The following is a 20,616-nucleotide window of genomic DNA, read 5'->3' on the forward strand; positions in this document are numbered from 1 at the left end:
ATAAAACACCCATGGCTTCAGAAGGCCTTTATTAAACCAATGGAGCCGTATGGATTAGTTTGATGGTGGATGGATGCGCCTTTTTGAGCTTTTAAAACAGGGTTATAAAGCTGGGAATGTTTGGATGAAATATTACTTTAAAAATGGTCAAATATTTTTTTGCATAACTCAAAAAATAAATCCTACCAAACCCCACATAAAATCCATTCATCCATGTTTCAAACTGCATATAACCCACATAAAATAATAATAAATATTATTTATAATAAAACTTTGCTCACGTTGCACTGTACTAGAATGTGTGCCAAGTACAGTATATACTGTATATGTTTACATATCTATCTATGTGGTGTCTATAAATCGCTGTTGTTTCTGACGGCACAAACTACCTTGTAACCAATCAGATCAACGTGTGAGCTGAGTGAGTGAGTGGAGGCGGGGCTCATTTGCATATTCATAGAACCGCGGATACTAAATGAGTCAAGGGTGTCGAGTTACATACAAGATATTTTAAGGAATGAAGACATTATTTTCAAGGAAAAAATGCTTATGCCATTGTGGTGATTAAAGATTATAGTTTTAAGGGGGAAATTAATAACTACAGGGGAACTTTAACTAGTAAAATACAATTACAGATATCAAGAATTACAGTTTTACTAGTGGAAATGTAATTCCCGATATCCAGAAATCCATATCATTGGAGTGAATAAATAAAACGCTTGCCATACAATAAAAAAAAATGCTAAATATGAATTGGTGTGTGTCAAATGGCCAAATCCAACCGTCGCTTTTGTCTATATTTGACCCAGCATTTTGTTAGAGTGTATATGGCAACGGTGAACTTGTGTTGAGGGTTGTGTTTATGGATTAATAGGCCATAGAAAATATCATTAACCTGATATAAAGTCAATGGAAGTCACTAATAGTGAAACAAACGCGCGCGTGTGTGTGTGTAAAGAAATGTGTGTGTGACGAAAGCCCAGTGACGCAGTGTCTGTGTGCGCGCGGTCGGAGCGCGCGACTCCACCCAACGGCCAGAACTGAAGCACAAAACAACTTTCGCGAGCGCAGCGCGAGTCATGGCGTCAAAGAAGATCTCCTGAAGAACAAACTGCTCAAACTCTCACCAAAAGCCCCTAACAAGCCATCGACGACCGCCTGGATCTAATATAAACAACAAAAAAGTCCACTTTACGAAGGAATCATGGTTACCGAGTGTCGACTTTAAAGCTAGCAGAGCGCGCAGCTAGCTCAAGAGTTTGGCGTCGCGAGGAGTTTCGCGAACAGTGTAAATATAGTGTAAATATCTAATTTAATACAGAGTAGTGTGAGAAAGCGAGCTGTGAGCGTCTCTGCGAGAGTTTGCTGGTGTGTAGTTTGTCTGTGGACGGGTGGAGATGGCTCAGTCACCGGTAGCTGTTCAAGTTCCTGGAATGCAGGTGAGTTGGTGTGGATAGGTAACGACAGGCCATCATCATCATCATCATCATCATCGGCTAATCCGCATTCAGACTTTAATACACTCATGAATCATCTATATCACGCCTTTACATTAGCTTCTGTCAGCTCAAGACACACTTGCTGTCTTTATTCAGACCTAATATAAACACTGACAAAAAGTACTATCGCATTACCATATTTTTGTTGTTGTTGTTGACATGCTATGGTTTTCTCCATGTAGCATTTCATCTTTTAAATTCCTTAAAGTGCTGTAAATACCATAGTACATGAATAACACAGAAAAAAAAGTTTTTTAAATGTAGTATTTTTTTTATGTCATTACAGGACTCAGTTGTTAAACAAATTAATAAAACGACATGTATAGGCAAAAACAATGGGATTTGTTTTTCATTCAGCAATCAATTTTTAGATTTTTTTTAACCAAACTTTGTATAAAAATGATTCTCAACTATAATGGAATTAATATTATTTTACATTATGCAATATCTGGGTAAAATGTCTAATAAATGGGGTTTCCTATTAAATATAATGCATCTATACACTGCATCTAATCTGCATGTTAATGCTTTCTTGGGGGGGAAATATTATGTAAAAAAGAAGTGTAATAATAATTGGCAACATTTCCATAATAATATCTAATCTTTCATAGGAATATTGATACATAATTCCACTGGTCTCCCAGAATGCCTGATAAACATGTAAGTCCTCCTGGTGTCTCTACAGTGTTCATGTATGAAATAAAAGTCCTGTTATGACATATTTTAATCAGAAACCCCATAATATTCTCCAGAGATGTTGATTTATGACAATTTTTAGTAGCCCGATTTAATTGACAATTACAAAATACAATCATAAATAATTCCATAAGAGTGCTAAATTTGATCACTAAATTAATATCAGCCATTTTTAAAGACCAAGGAGAAGGTCTTGTGATGGTAAAAACCTCCAAGCATTTGGTTTCGCCAACAACAACAAAAAAGAAGCCCTGAATGTTTATACAACATTCACACACAATATGTTTTATATATATAATCGGTAAAAAAAAAAATCCTATCTGTGCATTTATAATATAAGATCGATATTTTGACCGATGCTGATTTTAACAAACAACTTTTGATCAACTTATTTGAACTTTTGTCATTAGAATAGAAACGGTTTTGATCATGATTTAAATGAGCAACATTCAAAATCCCATGCATTAAAGTATACGATATAGTTTATTGCTGCATCATAAAATAATGTATAATCAACATGGATTGGCTCCATTTAACATTCAACAGGTATAGATAAATACAACAGGACATTTGAAATAAACAGTGCTTTTCAGCTCGATCTAACAGCAGTTTTCAATAAAAAATTAAATCCTTATTAAAGTTATTTAGTCAAGAGTAGAGAGCAATGTTTTGTTGCTTGATTAACATTATTATAGAGACAGCATCAGGAATATTTGGCCGCTGTCACTTTAAGAGCTGCACGGACCCAATACACTGATACACATGCGACTTATTTCTCAACTGTTTACGTTCACTTAAGACATAGAGACGGACATTTTGATATAACTTTGAGTGAAAGAACTCAATTCAGTGTTTACTCTGGCTTTTCCCCTAATTCTTGAGCTCTGCTGTATTTTGTACAGATTTCATTTTGTTTTAGCAAGTATTTAATTATATATAATATATATATACACACAGATCTCGACATTAATGCTTGTCCGGGACAAGTGGATATTTTGAAGAGGCGAGTGAAAGAGAACTTTACTTGCCCGACCGGATTAAAACGCCAATAACAAAACAATAACTAGGGAATCACCAAAACGAGATAAGCTACGTTCACACTACAAGCGACTTTGTCGCTGCAGGTCGCCAGTGGCTGGCGGTGCGGTCGCTAGTGGGCGTTCCCGCTACTGGTTGCCTAGTAATGTTTGTGAGTGAAATTCACGGATGTTTCTCCATGTTGTAGACAACAGATCCGTTTTCTTGCCGCTACAAACAAACATTTTGGAAGGAAAATTCGAAATATAAATGGAATCAGTACAACATGCATAATATTAGAGATGAACGAGAAACTGTGAGTGCTTTTTGCCATCGCGGCTATTTAATTGCATCAAACGGGCAAATACCGGTCTATATGGGTTCACGAAACCAGTCCGGCTCTGAGTCAGTGCTGTGAACACCACTGTATGCACACGGAGATACATCACAACTTATAGCACAGTTTCTGACGGCTAATATCAGCTTCTCGTTCAGCTGGCCTCTGTCAGAGAGTGGCGGATGATCACGCGCGCTCCACTGACTTCACTCCTATTGGTTGTCGCTCCCGAAAGTCGCTCTTCATTTGCATAAAGTTAAACCGATCTCAACTTTGTCGCGTCGCCAGACACGCCCCATCAGGTCGCCAACGGCCGCGATCGCGCGTGTCGCCAGAAAACGCCCGCTCCCCATTGAAATTAATGGTAACGTGACGCTTTGTCGCTTGTAGTGTGAACGCAGCTTTAATGATTCTGCATTCATTTTATATAAGTGCCGTTTGATAGAGAATAATAATATATAATGTAATGACCCTGATGAAATCAATCTCATAATAGTATTTAATGTAAATTATTTAGTGTAAATTATTTAATTTGATTGGTTACAGCCATATAGTGTCTTATTATTATGCGAATTAAATTGATTATTATAATAATAATAATAATAAACTTTATTTTATATAGCGCCTTTAAAAGTTGCATCTCAAAGCGCTTTACAGAGACGTACAATAATCTACAGACGTAAATGATTGAATTTAAAATGAAAGATAAAGTGTATATTTAATAAGATTAGGGGGAAATGCCCTTAATAAAGGTAAAAATGTCACGTATATGCAGATGTAAATTTGTCGAAACTGATTGAACACTGATGATAATATTGCTTTAGAATAAATTGAATTTACAACACAAAAAAAAATCATTTTTTTTATTTTTCGGAAAAACAAACAAAAAAACGTTTTTTTTACTCGGACAAGTGAATGACAGATTCGGCTTAATGTCGAGGCCTGAGATATATATATGTATATATATTTAATTATTATAGGGTCATTATATGACAAACAAAATGTGTCTGATACGTAATTATTTCCGAGAGCAGTTTGTCCAGTCGACTGTATGTTTGGAATGAGGACATTCAGGATATTAATTGTGTAGAGGTCTTTTTATTCATTAGTTTTGCTGATGTATACACATGTGACTGAATGGATGGATTATAGTCACGGAGTTGAATTGTGTATGTTTGTAAATCTCTAATATGCACCTGAGTGTGTGAAGCGGACTCCGCTTCCTAAAGGTGTGCTAGCGTTGCCTCTGCGTCTCCGCAAGTCAGCGTCTGCTGCGTATGATCTAGGGCAGTGATGTAATCCCTATCGTTTAAGCCGTGTGTGTGTGTGTGTGTGTGTGTGTGTGTGTGTGTGTGTGTGTGTGTGTGTGTGTGTGACAGCAAGAAATAGCCTCACTTGCAGCACAGGAAGACAGGAAGTGTGATTGTGCTTCTGCGTTGTGGCCGATGTCACAACTTCACACTCGGTAGACGCTTGTAACAGAACCGAAAAACCCATAGCACATCAGAACTTCACCGCGGTTCCTGTTCTGACTGCTAACCGGGACCAGAACGGTTTCTAACCCGCGGCTATTCCTCCGGGAGTAACACACACTTCGGGGACTTCTCCTTCTCTGCTATGACAACAGAACAGGACGTTGCTGGGTTTGTATTGTTAATCATTATGCAGCGCCACAGATGGGTAACTCTGCTCATTAATGTTACGCTTGTGCCTGGCCTTTTTAATGTTTGTTTTATGAGTTTTCCTAAGGTTTAAAGTGCAGTTTCGTCCCTTTAAAAATAGGCTACGCCATTGTCCATTCATAGAGGTGATGTGCTGTTAGCAAATAGCTCCGGACGCACGCAGGCGTGTTTTAGGTGTAGCGTCTTAGGCGTAGCGTCGGGGTGTGTCCCACGCGTAGCGAGGAAGTGTTTCACACACTTGAGTCCGCTCGACAGGTACGGTGACCGCGCTGAAGGAACATGATCACAGCTTGTTGTGTCATGTAGCTTGTACACACGTGCACTTCATTATCCACAATGCATTTCTGCAGGCCCCGAGGGATTCTGCTCTGTTGCCTGTTCATGTGTTTGTCTAGCCGTCAGTGGAGGAAAATACGTCCGGCTGATCAATCTTGTGTGGGTATTACACACACACACACACACACACACACACACACACACACACACACACACACACACACACACACACACACACACACACCCGCCCCTGGGAGCTTGTTAACATGCAGATAGCCTAGTCATCAACGCAGCAGAGGTTTATCAGAGAGACGCAGACACACACACTAACACACACACACACACACACACACACACACACACACACAAGCAGGATAAAGCGCTTTGGAGATGCCCGGTTTAATTGGATATAGGATCTAACTAGATGAGCAACGTTCAGTTTCAAAGTAAATATTTTTTTTTACCTAATAACATGTGACTGCACATTATTTAAAAAATTATAATAAAAGCAAAAAAATTATCATGATATTCTTAGAATTTTAGTAGATTAGGAATGCAAATTATTTTAACTGATTAAAGGGCCCTATTAAAGGCTTTTTTAAAGCTCCGAATTTTGTTTTGAGTCTCCTACAACAGGTTATGTGCATCAAAGGTCAAAACACACTTTAATTTTCTCATAATATACACATCAGATGACCCAGTCTGTTGTGATTGGTCTACTCTGCTCTGATTGGTCAGATGACCCAGTCTGTTGTGATTGGTCTACTCTACTCTGATTGGTCAGATGACCCAGTCTGTTGTGATTGGTCTACTCTACTCTGATTGGTCAGATGGCCCAGTCTGTTGTGATTGGTCTACTCTGCTCTGATTGGTCAGATGGCCCAGTCTGTTGTGATTGGTCTACTCTGCTCTGATTGGTCAGATGGTTCAGTCTGTTGTGATTGGTCTACTCTGCTCTGATTGGTCAGATGGCCCAGTCTGTTGTGATTGGTCTACTCTGCTCTGATTGGTCAGATGGCCCAGTCTGTTGTGATTGGTCTACTCTGCTCTGATTGGTCAGATGGCCCAGTCTGTTGTGATTGGTCTACTCTGCTCTGATTGGTCTACTCTGCTCTGATTGGTCAGATGACCCAGTCTGTTGTGATTGGTCTACTCTGCTCTGATTGGTCAGATGGCCCAGTCTGTTGTGATTGGTTTACTCTGCTCTGATTGGTCAGATGACCCAGTCTGTTGTGATTGGTCTACTCTGCTCTGATTGGTCAGATGGTTCAGTCTGTTGTGATTGGTCTACTCTGCTCTGATTGGTCAGATGACCCAGTCTGTTGTGATTGGTCTACTCTGCTCTGATTGGTCAGATGGCCCAGTCTGTTGTGATTGGTCTACTCTGCTCTGATTGGTCAGATGGCCCAGTCTGGTGTGATTGGTCTACTCTGCTCTGTTTGGTCAGATGACCCAGTCTGTTGTGATTGATCTACTCTGCTCTGATTGGTCAGATGACCCAGTCTGTTGTGATTGATCTACTCTGCTCTGATTGGTCAGATGACCCAGTCTGTTGTGATTGATCTACTCAGCTCTGATTGGTCAGATGGCCCAGTCTGGTGTGATTGGTCTACTCTGCTCTGATTGGTCAGATGACCCAGTCTGTTGTGATTGGTCTACTCTGCTCTGATTGGTCAGATGACCCAGTCTGTTGTGATTGGTCTACTCTGCTCTGATTGGTCAGATGACCCAGTCTGTTGTGATTGGTCAGATGACCCAGTCTGTTGTGATTGGTCAGATGACCCAGTCTGTTGTGATTGGTCAGATGACCCAGTCTGTTGTGATTGATCAGATGGCCCAGTCTGTTGTGATTGATCAGATGGCCCAGTCTGTTGTGATTGGTCAGATGACCCAGTCTGTTGTGATTGGTCTACTCTGCTCTGATTGGTCAGATGGCCCAGTCTGTTGTGATTGGTCTACTACTCTGCTCTGATTGGTCAGATGGCTCAGTCTGTTGTGATTGGTCTGATGACCCAGTCTGTTGTGATTGGTCTACTCTGCTCTGATTGGTCTACTCTGCTCTGATTGGTCAGATGGTCCAGTCTGTTGTGATTGGTCAGATGGTTTAGTCTGTTGTAATTTGGTCTACTCTGCTCTGATTGGTCAGATGGGTAAAACGCATCCAAACAGAGCGAGCGTTTTAGGAAAGGAAGGGAATGTATCACAAACACAGACTCTTTCATGTCCCAGAAAATTATAAAAATGTGTTCATCTCGTGCAGCAGAAGTAGAAGTGGTTTAAGGTTTTTTTATAGTGTAAGGGATGAAGGGAAAACTACTGACTCCAGTAAAGGGGGTTCGAGTGAGATAAACTGGATATTTAATGAGGAAAAATAGAGAACAGGGCTTGTCCATTACTTCTCTGTGGATTAACTTGCAAATGTATTGTTTAACACAACACAGGACTAGTAGTGTTCAGTTTGATTTCTTGCAGACTTTTAAGCTAATAAACAGACTCAAACCAACAAAACTTTACTATGTGCCTCTTATATTTTTATCAGTATTGACGAAGTTGAATTCACTTCCTCATCCAGTGAAATAACTGTACCTAATAGTTGAACGGCTTGTTTGTATTTGATTCATAGACCTCCCCACCCAAATGTTTCTTAGAGTATTATTGACTAACCTAGTGTAGCATTGGCATTCTCTCGGTTATAAACACTTCTTGTAAACTACTTGTCTTTGATCTTCATTGTTCCATTAAGCTTTTATAAAACTGGAGCCATATATTTAAGCAACTGCGAACCCTTTCTGTGCAGTGACACACATGATTTGTAGAAAGTGTGAAATCACGGTGTCAGATGTGGAAGATTTTGTTAGAGATGCACCGATTACATTTTCTAGGCCGATTCCGGTTCGTCATTGAGTTTGACCTGCCGATGCCTATTTCATTTTTTCCAACCGCTTTACAGCACACACAAATATTTATTTTCTATCTTTTCTTTAATAGAACATTTTACATAGAACATACTAGGCTTGCTACGATAGTCGGTGTTACCGGTGTTACATGGTGTTCAGTCACAACACCGGTTTCATCACTTGCCCACCGCGGCACCGCAAAAAAAAGAAAAATAATTTAAAGCGTTAAAAATATTGAACGCAATTGACTAGCGTTGTATGATCACGCTCTTATTAATGTGAATGCTTTTAAACCGTTCAAGCGCGACAAGTCTAAAGAGACTGTAAGTCCTGCCTATTACACACACACACACACACACACACACACACACACACACACACAGAAAAGACACGCGTCAGTCGCCTATCGAGTTCTCTTTTGGTCTTGAACAAACCATAACACACACAAATTATGCCAAAATGTCCGTTTTGTCGAGTGTCCTCATAAGAGCAGTCTTAAAATGGGATGCGTGTCAGATCGCGTCTCTGTCAGCAGCGGCCGGTCTTAAAGTGTCATTAATGTTGATCAAAGAACAAAGCTAAGAGTAAATTACTCACTCAGACCCGGTGCCAGGAGGATTATTATACCGGTAGCCTAATAATCATGAATGCACTCCGATCTTTTAACATCTCCGGCGAACGGCTTCTTCACGCAAAAGAAAAACTCATCATGAAGCGCAGTGGAATTCCGCGACCTGTGTGGTGTTTCCTGGTGGATCGAGGTTGTTCGTTAACTTCATTTTATATGTGCAATTCACACAAGCTGTAAGCGCATGCGAGACTGCTGCGAGTAGTCAAACTTTATTAATGAAATAGAAAATCAGAGGGAATAATTTCTGTAATGTTTTTTTTTTTTTCTACCGGTTGGCCGGTCATACGGCTTTCATAGTTTTCAGTTACGTGACTGGTGTGGAGACCTGGAGTGTTATTTACATTTTTCGATTTAGTTTTATTCATATTTCGATTTTTTTTATTTATTTTTTACATCGCTCCTCCCACCCGATGAAAAACGATATTAACGGTGTTGTCACTAGTCGATTAACCGGTGGGAGAATATTATCACCGTCACATCTCTAGAACATACAAAAAATTTTGAACAGATAATCGCTATAAAATAGAACTATATGAATTACTATAATAATTCACACACATCCAAATTGCAGTGTTATGGAAGAACCATTTCCTTCTTTTCACATCCAATATCCAACTTAAAAAGTGATATATTTAGCAAACTAAACTTCTGTATGAAAACAGGTAATGGCAATAAAATTATATATAACAAATAAAATAAATATAGTCTTGCAGTATAAAGATATTTCTCAAAACACACACACAGGCCTATTGTGTGAAATCATATTTATTTTGTCCATCAAAAGTGTGCTTTCACTTTAATTGAGCGTGAAAATCGGCCAATTCCGATCACCAGCCGATCAATCGGTGCATCTTTAGCCAATAACTATAAACTTGGATCCCCAAAAAGCACAAGTATGTGATTTCCATGAACTTACCTGGTGAAATTACAAACAGACTCTTATCACTCTTAAGGTCCTTGCACACTGAGTCTGAAATTTCTTATGCGTTTTTTTTCATATTCGGGATTCGGTGGCTCTGAATTGTCAAACACCTTTCAAACTGCTTGTTACGGATGCGGAAAACGCAGAAAATCGAACGCGTTTCAATTTTTTTTATGACAGACGAAAGTTTCGGAGGCAGTGTGCAAGCGTGATTGACATAACGTGAGGTTGTATTTATTTTTTAACGTGCAAAAAATTCAGACGCGAATTTTGCACTCAGTGTGCAAGGGTTTTTAAAACTACCAGATGTCATGTTGTTCATACAAGTTTAACCCATGCTTATTTGCTTAAAGGTGACCCAACTTTATGCATGTTTTGTAAGATTCCCTTATCTGTTAAACACATTTTATTAGATTGTCCTGGACTTAATACTAGTATAATGCTCGTTTATGAAGTTGCCTTATTTAGTAGATTATGCCTAAAAAGGTTAATTTAAAAAAGCTTGTGTAATATGACTTGCTGTTTTTGTTTTTATTGTATTTATATGATATTTGTATTTTTGTAATTTAATTTTTGCAATGAAAATAGCTTTGAATCCTGACATGGCACTAAATAGAATCTGAACTTAACTGGTATATACAGTATTGTCAAGTGAACTAATCATTTGTCTTGGTTTATACCTCTTTATCTAACCTAGCCAACTCTAGCTAACCCTGTGTAACCTTTGTATTGCAGAACAGTCGAACAGACCCCGAGGAGCTGTTCACTAAACTGGAGCGCATCGGGAAGGGCTCGTTCGGTGAAGTGTTTAAAGGCATCGACCGCCGCTCTCAGAACGTAGTGGCCATCAAAACCATCGATCTGGAGGAAGCAGAAGATGAAATCGAAGACATCCAGCAGGAGATCACCGTTCTCAGCCAGTGTGATAGTCCTCACGTCACAAAATACTACGGCTCTTACCTAAAGGTATGGATTGATGTTTCACACATTAGCTGTAGTTCATTGCTAGTAGGGTTGTTACATTACCAACATTTCAGTAGTCCATACCAGAAAAATCCCTCGGCACCATAGTAAACACTGTTGGAACCGTATCTGAGAATAAAACATTAAATATGTTAATTATTAATGATAATAATAAAATACATTTAAAACAGCATGTAGCCTTCAAATTTTTTTTTTAAAAGTAAACATTGCATTACAAAATGTCAAGTGAAAAGTTAATAAAAGGAACATTCATTATACATAATTGAAAAAAAGAGAGGTCCACTATTTGTTCGTCCCAAACCTGTCCGAATGCAACAGTCGTAATATGACACACTCTGCCTCGACTTTTTAAAATATGTAATTCAACATATTTGACCCTGGACCACAAAACCAGTCACATGGGTAAATTTTCAGAAATTGGGATTCATACATCATCTGAAAGCTGAATAAATAAGCTTTCCATTGATGTGTGGTTTGTTAGGATTGGACAATATTTGGTCGAGACACAACTATTGAAAATCTGGAATCTGAGGGATGCAAAAAAATCTGCTTTAAAGTTGTGCATTTATGTTCACGATTGTGCTGCATTCACTCACAAAAAATACATGTTTTATATATTTACGGTAGGACATTTACTAAATATCTTCATGGAACATGATCTTAATATCCTAATGATTTTTGGCATAAAAGAAAAATGGATAATTTTGACCCATACAATGTATAGTTGGCTATTGCCACAGATATACCCGTGCGACTCCAGACTGGTTCTGTGGTCCAGGGTCACATATAATGCATCCAAAATTAAAAAATGTACAGTCTACTCCACTTTCCTGCAACGCTGCAATCCTGCAGATTTAAAGTTTGCGTTCTTTTAATTCAGTTAAGAGGTCACATCATGACTTCTCAATCTTCTATTGGTCACAAATCTTTACATCAAGGGATAGTTCACCCAAAAATGAAAATTATCCTATCATTTACCCATAACCCCCAAGCCATCCTAGCTGTATATGAGTTTCTTCTTTCAGCCAAACACAATCGGAGTTATATTAAATAATATCCTGGCTCTTCCAAGCTTTAGAAGACCCAACTTTATGCATATTTTGTAAGATTCCCTTATCTGTTAAACATATTTTATTAGATTGTCCGGGACTTAATACAAGTAGAATGCTCTTTTATGAAGTTGCCTCACTTAAGGACTAAGATTATGCCTGAAAAGGTTTTGGATTTTTTTATCATATGTTAATTTTAAAAAATATTTTATAATATGACTTGCTGTTTTTGTTTGTTTGCTTTTTATTGTATTTATATTATATTTGTGACACTGGACCACAAAACCAGTCATAAGTCGCACGGGTATATTTGTATGGGTCAAAATGATCGATTTTTCTTTTATGCCAAAAATCATTAGGATATTAAGTAAAGATCATGTTCCATGAAGATATTTAGTAAATTTCCTACCGTAAATATATAAAACATGTATTTTTGTGAGTGAATGCAGCACAATCGTGAACATAAATGCACAACTTTAAAGGAGATTTTCTCAATGTTTAGATTTTTTTGCACCCTCAGATACCAGATTTTCAATAGTTGTATCTCGACCAAATATTGTCCTAACAAACCATACATCAATGGAAAGATTATTTATTCAGCTTTCAGATTATGTATAAAACTGGTTTTGTGGTCCAGGGTCACATTTGTATTTTTGTAATTTAATGCCATGAAATGTTTGCCATGAAAATTGCGTTGAATGCTGACATGGCACTAAATAAAACAATCTGAATCTTCCAAGCTTTATAATGGGAGTGAATGGTATCCTAGATTTTGAAGCCCAAAAAAGCTCATCCATCCATCATAAAAAGTAATCCATACGGAGGTCAGAGGTCACTCATCCATCGGAACTAGACTCCTTTATTAACCCAGCTGTGTGGATGACTTTTATGATGGATGAGCTTTTTTTGTGCTTCGAAATCTCAGGTATCATTCACTCCCATTATAAAGCTTGGAAGAGTCAGGACGTTTTTTATTTTTTATTATGGGAGACATTTTCAGATAAGATCACACACATAGCAATTTGTCTTGCTACCTACCTACTGAGCGACTGAAACATCTCATGGAAAAAAGCCATATATGTGTTAATCTTCAGGCGCTTCAGAGCGATTGCCACCTCTTAAAAGCTATGCTTGTGTGTGTGTGTGTGTGTGTGTGTGTGTGTGTGTGTGTGTGTGTGTGTGTGTGTGTGTGTGTGTGTGTGTGTGTGTGTGTGTGTGTGTGTGTGTGTGTGTGTGTGTGTGTGTGTGTGTGTGTGTGTGTGTGTGTGTGTGTGTGTGTGTGTGTGTGTGTGTGTGTGTGTGTGTGTGTGTGTGTGTGTGTGTGTGTGTGTGTGTGTGTGTGTGTGTGTGTGTGTGTGATGCGATGCTACTGGTGACTCATGGCCAAACCCTTTGTGCGATGTCACAATACCAGTATTTCTGGAGGACTGCCAGGCAGAACGTATGCTCATAGATTTTGTCTGGCCGCGGAGAGTGAGTGAGTGAGAGAGTGAGTGAGTGAGTGACCGACCGAGAGAGTGAGTGACCGAGAGAGAGAGTGAGCGAGAGAGTGAGTGAGTGACCGAGTGAGTGACCGTGAGTGAGAGAGTGAGTGAGAGACCGAGAGAGAGTGAGTGAGTGAGTGACCGACCGAGTGAGTGACCGTGAGTGACCGAGTGAGTGACCGAGAGAGTGAGTGACCGAGTGAGTGAGTGACCGAGTGAGTGAGTGACCGAGAGAGAGAGTGAGTGAGTGACCGAGTGAGTGACCGAGTGAGTGACCGAGTGAGTGACCGAGTGAGTGACCGAGTGAGTGACCGAGTGAGTGACCGAGAGAGAGAGTGAGTGAGAGAGTGAGTGACCGAGTGAGTGAGTGACCGAGTGAGTGACCGAGTGAGTGACCGAGAGAGAGAGTGAGTGAGAGAGTGAGTGACCGAGTGAGTGACCGAGTGAGTGACCGAGTGAGTGACCGAGAGAGAGACCGAGTGAGTGACCGAGTGAGTGAGAGAGAGAGAGAGTGAGAGAGTGTGAGAGTGAGTGAGTGTGAGAGTGAGTGAGTGAGAGAGTGAGTGAGTGAGTGAGTGAGTGAGTGAGAGAGAGAGAGAGTGAGAGAGTGTGAGAGTGTGTGAGTGTGAGAGTGAGTGAGTGAGAGAGTGAGTGACCGAGTGAGTGAGTGAGTGAGAGAGAGAGAGAGTGAGTGAGTGAGAGTGAGTGAGTGAGTGAGTGAGTGAGTGAGTGAGTGAGTGAGTGAGTGAGTGAGTGAGTGAGTGACCGAGTGAGTGACCGAGTGAGTGACCGAGTGAGTGACCGAGTGAGTGACCGAGTGAGTGACCGAGTGAGTGACCGAGTGAGTGACCGAGTGAGTGAGTGAGTGAGTGAGTGAGTGGATTGCTGAACAGTCCATAATGTCCTGTTTTTCTGCTTTCTGTAGTCATAAATTTCATTTTTTAAATTCATTTATTTAGTGGTTAAGCGCCATACATGTGTAGTCACCTGTTGTTTCTCGTCTTATTATAATATTATGTATATGACATATTATTGCTGCCGTCTTATCGTATTTATCTGGAGTTTTTCAAATCGTGGTTCTGAAACATGGTTTTAATTAAAATGTGAAGCGATAATATTAACACCATGATGAAAATTTTAATTTACTTACACCAATGTCTTCTCAAAGTTGCTTTTATCTACGAAACACAAAAGAAGATATCTGAAGAATTTTACAACAGTTTTTTCCATGTTATGGAAGACAATATATTTACACTTTAAAATGTAAGTTTTTTCATATTATATTATGTTTTCTCATAAAAAAAATAAAAGATGTTCGTCAGATATCAAGTGACGTCATTAGATGCTTGCCCGGTGTTTCCTGTATCAACAACTGAACGCCAGTCTAAAGATTCATGAAACGGCCTCAAACTCGCTTGTGAATCAGAGCCTTTACTGAGGTCACAAGTTACATTTTACAGTAGTGTCCGATTCAAAGTACGGTAATGTGATGTATACTAATGAGGTTTTCTTCCCCTCAGTTTAAAGCTAATTGTCTGTTGTTTTTCTTTCAGGGTAGTAAACTATGGATCATAATGGAGTATCTGGGAGGGGGTTCGGCTCTGGACCTGGTAAGCCCTTCGACTTTATCATTGAGCCTCCACCGCTACAGAATACAACTGATCTCAACCGCGTGTGTGTGTGTGTGTGTGCAGCTGCGAGCCGGACCCTTTGACGAATACCAGATAGCTACCATGCTGAAAGAGATTTTAAAGGGTTTGGACTACCTGCACTGTGAGAAGAAAATCCACAGGGACATAAAAGGTGTGTACGCAGAGTATTTGTGTCTGCTTGGATAAGTGGGTGTGACGACTTTGTTTTTCCACCGTCGTTTGTTTTTCCACTTGTTTGAACTATGCAGGGCGAGGTGGATTCCAGCTGGTTCGTCTGCAATTAGCTGCACTGATTAGTGTTGTGTCCTGTATTTTTGTGTATATTTGTGTAAGTAAGAGTGTATTCCTCTGGGCCTTAAAACAGGTTTTCCCAAATAAGGGGGTTGTGAGTTGATGATAACCTAATAAATAAATCAAACGTAACATTAAAATAAACCCATTGGGCTGCACAATAAATTTGATCAAATCAAAAGCTGCAATTTTTAAGTAGTATATAAAATTTTTTCTGTTAAAATATATGATCTTAATGCAGTTTATCGTTCATTGATATTTCAAGGTATCTTTATTCGTCTCCCTAAGGAGAAATTTGGTTCGGATAAAAAACCAAATTATTTGGTTTATTTGATATATATATATATATATATATATCTTTGTGATTGATTTCAGTCTTAAACTTGTCATTATTCCATAATGAGGAAAAATATATATATTTTCAGGAGTAAAATGTGAGTTTTAAAAGTAATAGATAGGGCTGTGCCGGTTGACAACGCACCACCGCTGTTGTAAAACGCCACCACGTTGGCCGAGCAGCACCGGCGGTGGTCCGCCAAAACACATTATTTGTATGTGAATGCTGTTTTACATGAACATTATGACAGAAGTGAAGCACAAAACTTTGTTTACAAAATAAATAATAGGTTAGCAATTAAATGTGACATCGCAGCCAAACGTTTGGATTCATGATGAATGAGAGTTGTGCGTGAGTCCATAAATTTCAGCTTTGATGGTTTGCGATCTGGTCACCCGATTATCAGTGAATTTAACAATATTCCATTAGTTATTCCATATAGAAAGCTTGAATTGTCTACTTTTAAACAAAACAATTCAAAACAAAAAGAAACCGATTAGCCTACTGCTCATGTATGAAGTGTGCATTTCTCTCTATAGACGCGTGCGTTCACTGCGAAGATGACAAGTCCGCATCGTCAACTTCATCTTGACGATGGGGGTTATAAACGTTTCTTCCTTGGTTCGCTTTTAATTAGGCATTTTATTTTCGTATTCTTAACTGTGGTAAAGTAGAAAAACGCTGTAGGAAAGATCGCCTACATTTGTACTTGCACGTCTAATTATTTTTAACACAGTTTGTGCTGTTATTAGACATGTAAGGCACGTCAAGTTTATTTGTAAAGTGATTTTAGTTTCGCTTTCTCTGGCAGCACAAATCAAACCGCCTAAATGTCTCGCCCTTGTGGAAGATAACATTCACTCTTCAGACCTTTTACAACAAGTAGAATAATAATATATTTACATTTACATTTATTCATTTAGCTGACGCTTTTATCCAAAGCGACTTACAATTGCTATATATCAGAGGTCGCACGCCTCTGGAGCAATTAGGGGTTAAGTGTCTTGCTCAGGGACACATTGGTGTCTCACAGTGGATTCGAACCCGGGTCTCTCACACCAAAGGCATGTGTCTTATCCATTGCGCCATCACCACCCCACCCCATATTTATTACTTCCATAATAAAAAAAATGTCCTAGCTCTTCCAAGCTTTATAATGGGAGTGAATGATACCTGAGATTTCGAAGCACAAAAAAAGCTCATCTATCCATCATTAAAGTAGGTTAATAAAGGGTTAATAAAGGCCTTCTGAAGTGAAGCCATGCGTTTGTATAAGAAAAATATCCATATTTAAAACTTTATAATCACTGGCTTCCGGTAACATGAATCTTTTATTGACGTGTTTATATTTTTTTGGTTATAATGAAAGGATTCGCAGATTCTGACTAACTTAAACGCATCTGATTGGCCCTTGCTTTCACACGTTCAACAGATATGTCTGTGATTGGCTACAAAGTGCAACGCTGCAAAAACACGTTGTAAATAGAAAGCATTGATGCTCTTCACAGAGCACTTACACAAACAGTAACAAGATTTTTTTTATATATATATTTTTAAGTGTTTAAAGCAGCCGGCTATCAGAATAAATCTTTTGTGGGACACAGATTCATTTTGGCAGCTGCCAAAATATATTTAATTCAGGAAAAACCCCATCTAGACAGCGTTAGCTTACTCAATTGCACTCAAAAACACAGCTAAAAGTATTCCTAATGTTGGACCTTTTTTGAAAGTTGCCTACTTTTACCCATTTAGACATGCATCCACAAGCACCCGTAAGAGCTGTGATTGTGAAACTACATTCATTTACACACGTTTTCAGAGCGGTTTGGTTCACAGTAAATGTGACTCCAGCAAGTTCTGTGAGTTCAACATTCATTTGGAAACGCAATGAGCACTACGTTCACATTATTTATAGTTTAGTTTTTTAATAGAAATTGGACTTTACTATACACCACACACCAGACACCAGAATAACACAACAATATACATAATAAATAAAAAAAACGATTAAAACGATAACATTCCCATGTACATATGCAATCTATGTATAGCCTACTACATATCCACCGCTACTCATTCATATCTTCTCAACATTATATCTTAGTGCTGTCAAAATGAACACGTTTCTGTTTAACATGTTAAAAATATTTAACGCAATTGACCGTTCACAAAACCCCGCCCTCGAACGGTTCTCGTCCAATCCAAGCTCAGCAACTGTAACTAAGGAGAAGGACCTCCGTCAAACATTGCGATTTAAGGAAGATAGTGAAACGATGCGCCTATGGCAGTGAGGTCTGCACGGGCTTAAAACTTAAGCCCATACCCGAAATAATTTAACCTGACCCGACCCGAACATTACGGTTATATTTTAAGCCCGACCCGAGGTCCGTTTCTCACCTTTTTATTTTATTTTTCATATGCTGTATTTTATGATTGCTTGCAACTATAATTAAAAAATAGGCTACATGTACAAACACCGTTTCACTGCGGCACTGCGGCCCCTCATCAGTCAGCAAACAAGAGGAAAAAAAGAAAAAGCACGGACTTACTAATTACGAAACTTTGATGTGGTTAAACAGGAACACAGTCACAAATTCCTCTGGAACTCAAACATTAAACTTCAAAACAAAGTTCGCGCAGTTGCACAACTATTTACACAAATATATCCTTCTCAGTAGGCTACGAGTTATGAATAAAGAGAACCGCATCGAGAGTTGGTTTCAGCGCGTCCTCTGGTTGCAGTGTTGTGACTGAAATAGCGCGCACGGGAGCACATGTGCAAAACAGTTTTGTAAAATGATATATGATCAAATAAAAATGATTGATATATAATTTTACAAAACTGTTTTGTGCATTTCTTATTCTGTCTATACTTTCTGTCGTGCCCTGGAGGATATGTCCGCTGCATTACTCCAAAACCAGTCACTTAATGTGTGGAGCTCAACCCAGCCATGGCTGTGTGTCTGGTTCTCAATTGTTTGACGGGCGTAGTAACAATAACTAAGAGGCGTGGCTTTTGCGAACGGTCAATTAACGGAGCATTTTTTATTTTCCCTGTCATTTTACTCTGCGCTACAGTAAATGATCACGCTCTCATTCATTCAAGTGCGATAAGATGCCAAAAAAGGACTTAAAGTCCCTGTAAAGGCAATTCTAAAAAAAAATTCTAAACACATTATAAATGTTAGAAATGTATTGCTAAAACATATTACAAAGACTGTGAACTGCGAAGTACTGAATTGTGGAGTTAGACCGTTAAACAGTTTTTCACCATTGCTATTTTCCGGATTTTTTGGGCGGGGCTAAAACGGGGGCTCGATGACGCACTGGAGCCCCTGAGCTCCTGGACACGCCCCTACTTGATGACGTACTGGAGCCCCTGCCGTTCGCTCCCTAACAATATAAATAGAGCACATTCGCATCAGTTTGGCGCTCAATCGCGAGTTACTGTCAGTAGGCTACTATTATTACTACAGCCTAGTTTGCTAGTTAGCTATGCCTTCGTCACGGAAATGCGAAATTTCTACGAAACAGATCGGTGTCCTTATTTAAATTTCCTAAAAACGATCACATCAAAGAGGTGGATTAATTTTGTGAAGAGCCACCTTGATGGAGAGCTGAGGATCACCACCAAAACCCGCCTCTGTAGTGATCATTTTACACGGGATAGATTTATAAACTTTCGTCGGAGACAACTGGGATGCTCTGATAATCCGCTGTTACTGGTGAATGTGGCCGAACCGACTATCTCCCGCCTCGGCCGTCATCCTCCCGTCGCGCCGACACCGCTGCCATCCTCGGCAGTGCGTGCCCACCAATGAGGGAAGGCTGCCTTATGTGCTTATGTTATAATTATAGTAGGTAGTCCACAGTAAGTAGCCTACTAAATTCTGCAACCCTCTAACGTGATTTTTTTGTTTTGTTTATTTATATGATCAATATGATTCCTTAGCCAAGTAATTTAAACTATTATCTGTTCACAAAGCAGTCCCTTCCGACCACAAAAGAGACCGAGTCTTTCATGTATAAAGTCACTCGAGAAGTTGGATGTCAGTCAGACAGGTTTCAGCGCAGCCGGCGGACACGCCCCCAGCGTTTGAGAGCAGAGACCACTGCTCATTTTTTCAAGATTTTGATAGCTTATTTTATGTACTTGCCGGCTTTTTTTATCATTCAAATTTGGCTGGGTGGCTAATAACACATTTTTCTGTGATATGACAAACTCAGAACACATACTTAATTTTGACTTTACAGGGACTTTAAATCTGTGAAGCGGCTCTCTCTGAACAAACAGGTCCATCGAGTGAGAACAATAGAAACATGAATGGGGCAGTTCTCCTCACCAGACATTAGGCAAAAAATACTGCAAATGGGAATTTACAGGGCAATAAAATATGTTATTAGCATCTTATCAGCCTTCTCTACACATGACATGGTCTTAGAAAATGTTTAATAAAATTCATAGTTTTAGAGATAACATCCTCAGAAGTACGAGTAGACTTCTGGCTTCAGGTTCATTGTGTTTCTTAGTTGATACAACACAGCCACATAATATTGTATACATTTAAAAAATATGTTTTTATGTTAATCTCGAACGGTAAACTCTCAAGTGTTGGCTTTCTAAATCTATGTTGGTTATGTGTCTATTCAGAATGACTTATGATAAGCAACCTTTTTATTTTGGGTATGTCATTTATGCCCCACTTGCCAAAATTTGGGGGTGTGCGCTAAGTAATAATAAATATGAATGAATAAATAAGCTTTCCATTGATGTATGGTTTGTTAATGTTATGATAGGACAATATTTGGTCGAGATACAACTATTGAAAATCTGGAATCTGAGGATGCAAAAAAATCGAAAC

The 20,616-nt window shown here is 39.1% G+C and overlaps 1 protein-coding gene across 1 annotated transcript in view; it reads left to right on the forward strand.

Annotated features, from left to right (window-relative positions):
* Positions 1-942: 942 nt before the first annotated feature.
* stk26 (serine/threonine protein kinase 26) overlaps positions 943-20,616 on the forward strand; it is a 37,310-nt gene continuing 17,636 nt past the window's right edge. Inside the window, exons 1-4 of the mRNA XM_079585051.1 lie at positions 943-1,439; positions 10,693-10,923; positions 15,028-15,084; positions 15,169-15,277. Coding sequence (XP_079441177.1) covers positions 1,398-1,439; positions 10,693-10,923; positions 15,028-15,084; positions 15,169-15,277 — 439 coding nt within the window. The 5' untranslated portion in view covers positions 943-1,397. The remainder of the gene's footprint in view (positions 1,440-10,692; positions 10,924-15,027; positions 15,085-15,168; positions 15,278-20,616) is intronic.

This window comes from Phoxinus phoxinus (assembly GCF_949152265.1).
Source record: "Phoxinus phoxinus genome assembly, chromosome: 17".
NCBI classification, from domain to species: domain Eukaryota; kingdom Metazoa; phylum Chordata; class Actinopteri; order Cypriniformes; family Leuciscidae; genus Phoxinus; species Phoxinus phoxinus.